Source organism: Eubalaena glacialis, chromosome 15 (assembly GCF_028564815.1).
Source record: "Eubalaena glacialis isolate mEubGla1 chromosome 15, mEubGla1.1.hap2.+ XY, whole genome shotgun sequence".
In the NCBI taxonomy this organism is placed as follows: Eukaryota; Metazoa; Chordata; class Mammalia; order Artiodactyla; family Balaenidae; genus Eubalaena; species Eubalaena glacialis.
The window spans coordinates 75,302,668-75,311,425 of record NC_083730.1 but is presented as its reverse complement, the minus strand read 5'-3'; the positions used below and the strand labels follow the sequence as shown (position 1 = coordinate 75,311,425).

At 48.2% G+C, this 8,758-nt stretch overlaps 1 protein-coding gene across 1 annotated transcript in view; it reads right to left on the bottom strand.

Annotated features, from left to right (window-relative positions):
- Positions 1 to 1,761: 1,761 nt before the first annotated feature.
- The window catches only part of MYO1H (myosin IH), a 43,636-nt gene continuing 36,639 nt past the window's right edge, over positions 1,762 to 8,758 (bottom strand). The window contains exons 21-30 of the mRNA XM_061168872.1: positions 8,395 to 8,463; positions 6,894 to 6,978; positions 6,037 to 6,196; positions 5,319 to 5,402; positions 4,442 to 4,535; positions 4,175 to 4,230; positions 3,188 to 3,323; positions 2,746 to 2,816; positions 2,512 to 2,609; positions 1,762 to 1,909 (exon numbers count right to left, since the gene is read on the bottom strand). Coding sequence (XP_061024855.1) covers positions 1,762 to 1,909; positions 2,512 to 2,609; positions 2,746 to 2,816; positions 3,188 to 3,323; positions 4,175 to 4,230; positions 4,442 to 4,535; positions 5,319 to 5,402; positions 6,037 to 6,196; positions 6,894 to 6,978; positions 8,395 to 8,463 — 1,001 coding nt within the window. The remainder of the gene's footprint in view (positions 1,910 to 2,511; positions 2,610 to 2,745; positions 2,817 to 3,187; positions 3,324 to 4,174; positions 4,231 to 4,441; positions 4,536 to 5,318; positions 5,403 to 6,036; positions 6,197 to 6,893; positions 6,979 to 8,394; positions 8,464 to 8,758) is intronic.

The following is an 8,758-nucleotide window of genomic DNA, read 5'->3' as shown; positions in this document are numbered from 1 at the left end:
TCTGTTTTTCTGGGTCTTTTCAGAAACGCCCAGCACAGTCCAGCCACTGAACTGAAGTGCAGTTCACAGGAAAGAGAGCAGAGCAGAGATCCCACCTTCTACTTCACCACCTAAAGGTTGCTGCTCAGGGTGGAAAAGATGAGTCATTTTTCCGTGGTGTTTGAACTCAAACACTGGAAGGAAGTCTTGGGTGGAAATGCTGCTGGGCTTGTGAAACAGCAGTCAGCTGCTGTTGCCTCCGACTGCAGGTTTGGGGTGGGGAGAGCTACACCTCACCATGTGGAACCTAAAGCCATGAAGGAATTGGGTATGTTTCTGAGTTTCATTTATTTAAAGCAAAATTCAAATTTTGCAGCTTTATGCTCTCAGACCACGTATAATACTTCATTGTGCCTCAGAGGCAGCATGACAGAATCTGTCACCCCCCATACTGACATGTTCAAGTGCCCGTCAAGTGTAGGTCCTATTGGGGATGTTTAAAATCACCCCCTTGGGTGACTTGAGGTTGGCTCCCTAAAGAGAACACTGTAGTGCGACAGAACACCTGAGGGTTTGGCCTTTGGCATAAGATGCCACTCCGCTTCTTCAGGGACGATCCTTTTCCTAGAGCTGCTGGAACCTTTGCTTGAAGGTGTCACTTACTGGACCAAATTCGAGCTTCCTGGGTGCTTTCCTCAGTTGCAGCAGAAACGGCGATGGGAGAGATCAGACGTCATCCTCCATCAGGACTTCATGCGGACCGACACCTGGGGAAGGTACACGCTGAGGCTTAGAGGTCTCTCCTCTCACTCAGGAGGAAGCAGCTAGCAGCGCAGCCGCCCGCATGGTTGAGGCGGACGTGGACAAGCTGCGAGCAGCCAAGCCCCGTCACCCACACTGTCTCCTGCCCCACCTCCCGTGAGACAAGCCACGTCTAGAAATGGGCTCACTGAGGCCTCTTAGCTTCAGCCTGAGCCAGCCAGGGAGGAGTGTGGGTAAGTTTTAAGACAGCATGTAAACTGAAAAGTCACCTTATACTTTACATTAAAAATCATGCTTCAGTATTTTAACTTGTCCCCAAAGGAGTTAACTGTGTTCGGGGGCAATTACGTGTACTCTTTGTCCACAAAACAATTTCATCGTTAAACGTGTATGAGACAGTCCATGTTGTTAGACCATTTTTTAGTTTGTATATACATACCAAGTATTCATAATTTGCTACAGAGTACGTTTTAAAGATTCAGCCCCGTCAGCTTTCAGTTTGTCGTTTCCCAGCAGAATTGGATCAAACTTGATAGGGAGGGCAGAGCACCGAGCACTCAGGCTTGACTTCTTAAGATGCGCCTGGTTCCCAAACCTCTCCTCCTCAGTCCTGGGATCCTTGTGTTCCAGAGCCCAGGCCTCACCCCCAGCCAGTTACGTCATGGTGTCAGGGAGCGGGTGGGGGGAGACACAAACACTGGTATTTTTCGAAGCTCGCCAGGAGTTTCCCCCGTGGAGACTCACTTGAGAACCACGTGATAGGGCATGAGGCCTTTGACATGCCGTGAAGAGTTGGGCTTTGACGTTTAATATTGAGAAAAGTTTAATGTCAACCTCTGGTTCACTGACAAATGTGAGTAAACTGTTTTCCTTTTCATTCAGTGTTTGAATCTACACCTCTAGTACCCATTCCTTCCTATTTTTCAACGTAGAATCAGGGACAGAGAGAGAAATAAACTAGATAATGATTCTGGTCAATCTACAGGAGGACTGAAGTTGGGAGAATTTTAACCTATAGTCTTATTTAAAACTGCTTACACCTCCCCCTCCCCAGACACGGCCACTCACCACTGTTAACTGTCCGTTTTTATCTTTATAGATTTGTTCTTCTGGTCCGGTGTCAAAAACTATTGTGCCTTCTTTTCCAGGACTAATATAAAACTGTAAACTTAAAATACACAAAGTGATAAATTACTGACATATTTTTTCCCTCAGCTTTGGGTCTGCAAAAGAAATTCACTTGTGACGCTTACTAGTTTCAAGATCAAATTCCTGTTTCATTACAGAGTTTTATTGTATATTTGAGTAATCGAAAAGAAAACCGTTTCTGCAACTGGGAGAATGGCCACGCCTTCCTGTAGTTAGTTATTTTCAAATCAGTTTAGCACAGTTCTTCCACAGGCATCAACAGTAGAGGTGTGGCTGGCACCTGCTCTCACCCAGGGGGTCCCCCTTTCACTGGGTGACAAATTCTCTTAGGACCATAAGCACCTCCTTTGAAAACTAGATGGTGAGACCACACTTTTCATTCCCTTTGGTGAATAAGTGATCGCTGACTTCATTTCTGTGGAGCCCTAGTCCTAGGGGGTGAGGAGGGAAGAAAGCTGGTGATCGGAGGGGGCAAGGGTACCCCACCCCTTGTGGGTAGGCAGTTCTTACTTTGCGGGGAGGGGCAGGCCTGGGTGAAACGATTAACATTTGCGTCTTCCTTGATCTGTTAATAGACACTTAACATTGAATGACTTTCTGAGTACAGATGAAACCACCTACCTTCCCTGAACAACATTTACAATGTTCTCCTTCTTAACCAGCATGACGAGTTTAGTAACTGCCTCAAATATGTGTTTGCACTGTAAGACGGCATCCCCCTGCGGCAGAGAGGAGAGAACACGGCCGGTTCAGTGGTAGCGGCTTCAAAGAAGAACATCACTGAGGTTTCACTGGGGGCAGCTAAAGATTTTGGCAGTGTTTCCCGCTGTTAGCAGCCCTGTGGCTGTCAATTACCTTTTGCTTGTTGTCTTCTGGGGAAATGTGAATGACTAAGATTCCGTCGCTGAAGCTGCTGGTAGAGACACCTTAGGACAGAGCCAAAGTTAGGGGCCAGGAACTGGACAACTTGACATTAATACAGAAAAAAAAGGCATGCCTTGGGGGTCCCCAACCCCAGGCTTTTTCCCTCCTAGCTGGGCCAAATGGGGTGGCCCAGCAATCAGCACCTGTGCTCAGAATAAAAAGCTGGTCCCTGTTAAAGATGACTAGTGTCCGACCTGGATGCCGGAGTGAGATGCCGTTGGCATTTATGCCAGAATAAGAGGCACAGCCTGGGCCGCCCTGGGTTTTGTGGGCACTCTTCACTTAGGTCTGTCAATGAAAGGCTGCTTCACTGCTGGTGTGTCTGGGAGCTGAGTCAACCCAGTGAATTTTCTGAAGATTGCCTGCTTCTTACCTTTGAGCGCAGGGTACTCTATTGTCTGCTTGATTTTGGCAAGTTCCACCACGTAAGCTGCTTTCTGAGTGAGAATGAGTTGCCTCTGCCGTGTCTTGAAGCCTTTCCTGTCGTATTTAATGACCGGGATACCGTACTGCAAGGAGGTGACCGTCACTACAAGGGGACGCTTGCTTCCCAGGGGAGGGTGGCAGAGTACCGAGTGCCTTGTTACTCGGCCTCTGGAAACGTTGCTTCGAGCACCCCAACGGAGAGGGGCCCAAACAGATTTTGCATAAATGGGTTTTCCCTGAACCCTGGCTCTCTGCGTGAAAGGCTGTGATTCCTGGCTCTGCCTATGGCGTTGACCTTCAGAGGAATTCAAGGCCACAGCCACTTGCCTCACGGGGCTGCTCTGAAAGGTCAGCAGAGATGAAGACACTCTGCAGGCGTTAAGAGCCCTGACAGCCAGAGCGTAATCCAACCTAGTCACAGGTTTCTAGTCCCCAGGGACCAAAGTGACCGAGCAGCCACCGGAGCCACAGTCACCAGCTGCCGCATGCCAGGCCGTAGCCTGTGCCCTTCACACCATCAACCCCTCCGTCCTCCCCATTCACGGAAGGATGGAGGCACCGAGGGTGTTAGTCATCTGCCCAGGATCACACAGCTAAGTTATGAAACCCATGTCGGCGCCCAGGCACACTGCTTCTAGTAGGGGATGTTTAATGATTAAGTGTATGCCTGCATTTCGCTCAACTTCATAGAAAGCCAAACACAGTTCCTGGGTGACAGATGAGGACCATAAGAACAGCCACAGGTACCTAATAGTCACGTAATCGTGATCCCTATCATCTTAACACCCAGAGCATTACAGCTGAGAGCCCGGCCCACGCACACGCACCCCTGCCTTTAAATAGTGCTTCCAGACCCCCTTCACGTAGCAGACAGACCCTGTTCTCAGACCCCACAGGGGAATCCTGTCTCAGGCAAGGACACACATTTCCTTACCTGGATTTTCTCACTGCTGATGAGTTGAAGCACTTTGGGATTAATGTCTCCTTCATCTAAGGAAGCAACCAGAACACAGCGAATCATCACTAAATACCACCCCTGTGCACAAGCCACTGGCATCTGCTGGTTTTCTGTCCCTCTGTGACCAAGACGTCAACCTGGGAGATAGCTGCCAGGAAATGCGGATCAAGCATCTTCCTTTGACTTTTTTTTTTTTTTTTTTAAATAGGGAAAGTGAGCACATAGATGGAAGAAGGGACTTACCTATTCGGCTGTTGGCAAAGGGTTGATTTAAGCTTTCTGCATAGCCTTCTTTCTTTCCCCTGAACATGTCACTTGTAACCACCTTTTGCTGCATCTGGTAATACACAATTAAAAGTACAAAATGGTAGCCATGAGGCTTTTGGGGACCTAAAGAGGTCCACACTAGTGCTTGCTTTCCTGAATAAGTAAGGCTCCTCAAGGAGCCTTGTCTTCTGCATAGGAGTCAGAACACATAGAAGTCAAACACATTTGGCTTTGGCCAAAATGCTCCAAAAATTCTACTGATTGATTAGAGTCTGAAGTCGACACTTATGCTTGTCTCTACTTGCACTGACTTCCTGGAAGTGGAATTTTCAGAGCTGAGAGTTTTTTCTAGGTCAGAGATCCCAAACTGCAGCCCGTGGGCCAAATCCAGTCAAGTTTTTTTGGAGTGCAGCCATGCCATTCATTTACAGGTTGTCTCTGGCAGCTTATGTGTACCAGGGCAGAATAATTTCAACAGAGATGGTGTGGCCGGCAAAGCCTAGAATATTACCCTCTAGCTCTTTACAGAAAAAGTCTGCCGACCAGCAAATGAACATAAGCAGAACCATGCCACCAGCAGAGAAGGGGCCCTGCATGCTTTGCAGTTCAGAGGCCGTCTAGATGGTGTTCCCATGGTAACAAAAGAGCGATGCTACTTTTAACAGCTGCCAGTTAACGAGGGCTCTGTGCTAAGTGGTCTACATGCGTTTCATCCTCAAAGCATGTATGAGGCATGAGCCTTGTGTGACCCTCAGCTTACAGGTGAGATGGTGGGTGAGGATTGCTGACTCTCAAGGGGCCAGCACCCAGCCCTCCAGCATCCTGCCACCTGCCCGCAACGCCACGTCCCTACCAGGGCTTTCCTCTCGGCTGTGATCCCTCGGCAGTACTTCCGGACCAGGTTCCTCATGCACATTTTCCTGAGCAGATTCGATGCCTGCGTGGAGAACACTCTTCTTTTCCACCTGCTTCCCTCACCCGCCCCCGCTTTAGGCTTCAGCCGCCAAAACAGAAGCTTTGAAAGCACAGCTGAATTCAGTTTGAGGTAAAGGACAGCATTAATATTTTCTAGTCAAAGAAAGCAGCTCATGTTCCAGTCTTGGGCTCACTGTTCGCTACTGCTAAACTAGTGGTTCCTAATCTTGAATGAGTTTTGAGTCACCTGAGTTGCTGGCCAGGAGGTTCCTAGAGACGCTGATTCAGTGGGCCCGGGTTGGGGCCCAGGAATCTTAGTCACCCCCACTCTGCGCTCCAGACACAGAGGGTCCCCAGAGCATCTTCTGAGAAACACTGTTCTAGGCAACAGTTCCTAAACCCATCTGAAATGTTACATCAAGGACAGAAACCATTCAGGAGTGCTCTGTTGAAACAGACCTCCACGGGCTTTATAATTCTAGAGAGGATATACGAATTCTGAGGAGTTAAATTCCTTGGGCATCACTCTTGCAGGGAAGTGCTTTGTCTGCTGAGGCAGCCCTTTCAAGGCAAGGGAGGCAGCACCAAATAATATACAAGTTAAGCTTCGTCCGTGCCCACGTCGTTTGCAACGTGAGTTCTGGAACAGTCCTTACATTTTCCAAGATGCCAGGAGGCCTCAGCCAGCTCTTGTCCAAGACGTTCTTTGGGACATGATACCGAAGATTCAAGATGTAATTCTTCCGCACGAACACGATGAACTCCTCATTGTCAGGACAGAGGGGCTTGTTGCGATTGATGAATCCCTTTATGAACCTAAGCAGGAGAGAGTTTTGTTAGTTTTCTATTTCTTCACTTCCCATTTCTTCACTGAAACTTGCGTTCTCTCCCCCACTGGTTTGATTCAACGGTGGCCAAAACGGTGGAGATTATTTTGTTCGCCAAGTAGGGCCACAGGCCAGATCTGGCCCAAAGATATGTTCTATTTCACCCACACCATTTTTTGTTTTGTTTTGTTTTGTTTTGAGTGACTTGAATTCATTGCCAACAACAACAAAAAACTGGGAGGTATTACATGAAAGCCAGATTTCCAGCTTTCCTTGAAAAAAAATCAAAAGGTCTGCCAACACTGGCCTGGCCACAGTCTGCTAACGTGGAGTAGTGACTGCCCCTCTTAGGTGGACTGAGCTTTCCAGTTTGCCACAGTCCCTACCCTACCTTATTGCCTTATCCCAGCTCATGAGACTCGCTGGCCCTGCCTGGCCTCAGAAGGCATTCGGCTTTGTGACTTTTGAACTAGGCCAAGAGAAACAACAAACGTTCCGAGTTGTGATCACTGTCAAATTAGGGAGCTCAGAGGAAGGAGATGGAACAGAATTCCTAAGGGTTGACATCCTGCAGGGAAGATTACTTTTCTGCCCAAAGCCAAAACCTCCAAGTCCATGACCACCCTCTGCAGCACAATAGCACTTAGAGACCCTTTCCTCCCTACTGGACCCAACTGAGAACTTACTTTCTTATAATCTGCACAGCCCACTTTCTCCTTTTGGCCTCCTTCCGAGCCAGGGCTCCACGCCAGTGGGCTTCAAGTTTAATGGCTGAAAGAGTTCACTGCTGGCATTAGAAGGTGAGCACGATCACTTAAATACAAAAGCCTTTTCCAGAATTATTCACTCACTCCACAAACACCTGGATGCCCAGCACAGCACTCCGCTAGCCCTCGAGATGGAAAGTGGGATGAGAGTCATCAGTCTCTACCCGGACGTGCCCAGACGGACAGCTGAACCAGACTGACAGAGGAGCAGAGGGTGCTGGGGAGCATCAAGGGAAGCTCCAGAATTATGCAAGGGGGTCGGTTTTCTGAGGTGTTTTTGAGGGATCAGAGTGGCACTTGATGGCACAGATTAGTCTCGCCCCTGCATTTGCTTTGTCTCACCCCGTGTTTAGTTTTAGTTGTCTACATTAAAAAATGGGGATACATAAATTGGGACACACAAAAATTAGATTTCTGGCTTGTGTCCCAATTTTTAAATGCTTTTCAGATTTTTTTTTTCCAGTTAATTCAGATATTCAAAATGCTTTTCTTTTATTCCTCATGGCCACATTGTTACAAAAACAAACAACTGGAAACAACCCAAATGTCCATCAACAGAACAGCTGAATTGCGGTACGCTCATATAGTGCACAGGGGTCAGCAAACTGCGGCCCTCGGGCTGGCCACCTGTGTCTAAGTAAAGTTTTATTGCAACAGAAATGTTGCAGAAGAAAAATACAAACAGCATAATTTTATGGAGTTCAAAACATTCCAGCCTACAAGTATATTATTTAGTGATGCATCCATAGATGATAAAATTATAAAGAAAAACAAGGAAATAATGCAAAGTTCAGAATAGTGTGTGTGTCGGGGGGAGATGCTGAGAAGTGACTGGGGAGGGACAAAGTGCAGGGGCTCCAAGTGCACTCATGGTGTTAGTAACCTTTAAAAAAAATTATTCTTTAAACATGCATGGACTTCCCTGGTGGTGCAGTGGTTAAGAATCCGCCTGCCAGTGGAAGGGACATGGGTTCAAGCCCTGGTCCGGGAAGATCCCACGTGCCGCAGAGCAACTAAGCCCGTTCGCCACAACCACTGAGCCTGTGCTCTAGAGCCCGCGAGCCACAACTACTGAAGCCCGCATGCCTAGAGCCTGTGCTCCGCAACAAGAGAAGCCACTGCAATGAGAAGCCCGCGCACTGCAACGAAGACCCAACTCAGCCAAAAATAAATTAATTTAAAAAAAACATGCATATGTTGTGGATCAAATAAAACATGTCTGTGGAACAAGTATAGGCTGCATTGTTATGTAGAGTAAAAGTGAGGCCCTGGAACCGGACCCCGAGAATGCCCGACACCAAGGCTTCAAGGCCAGGCAGGTGAAGAGGATGCTCAAAGGAGCCTGTGCGTCTAGGTGCCACGTGGATGAGAGGGAAACTGTGGTCCATGGCAAACCTGAGAGGTCCTGTTCAGTTCTTACCTGCTTGTCTTTTTCTCACGTATGCTCTCCTTTCCAGGCAGCCTTTGTACGTGGCTTGGATTCTCACAACTTAAAAGAAAACAAAACTTTTGGTGAAATGGCTTTCAGTTGTGCAGCTTGGTAGTTGTGACCTTGAGAGGAGGTGTCGGCAGTGGCCCTAGGGGCGTGCAGGGTAGAGGTGACAGAGGAAGCCACGGGATATGACAGGACAGAAACGAGAGAGGGCGGGTTACGTTCAGCCTGAGTGCCAGAGCTGGCCAGTAACTGGGGCTCCCTTTCTTCCTCTTGCCTCCCCCCAGCTAAGGAACAGAACCACCACCTGGAGGGCTTGCTGGCACCTGGTTCTAGGCATTATATTTCATCC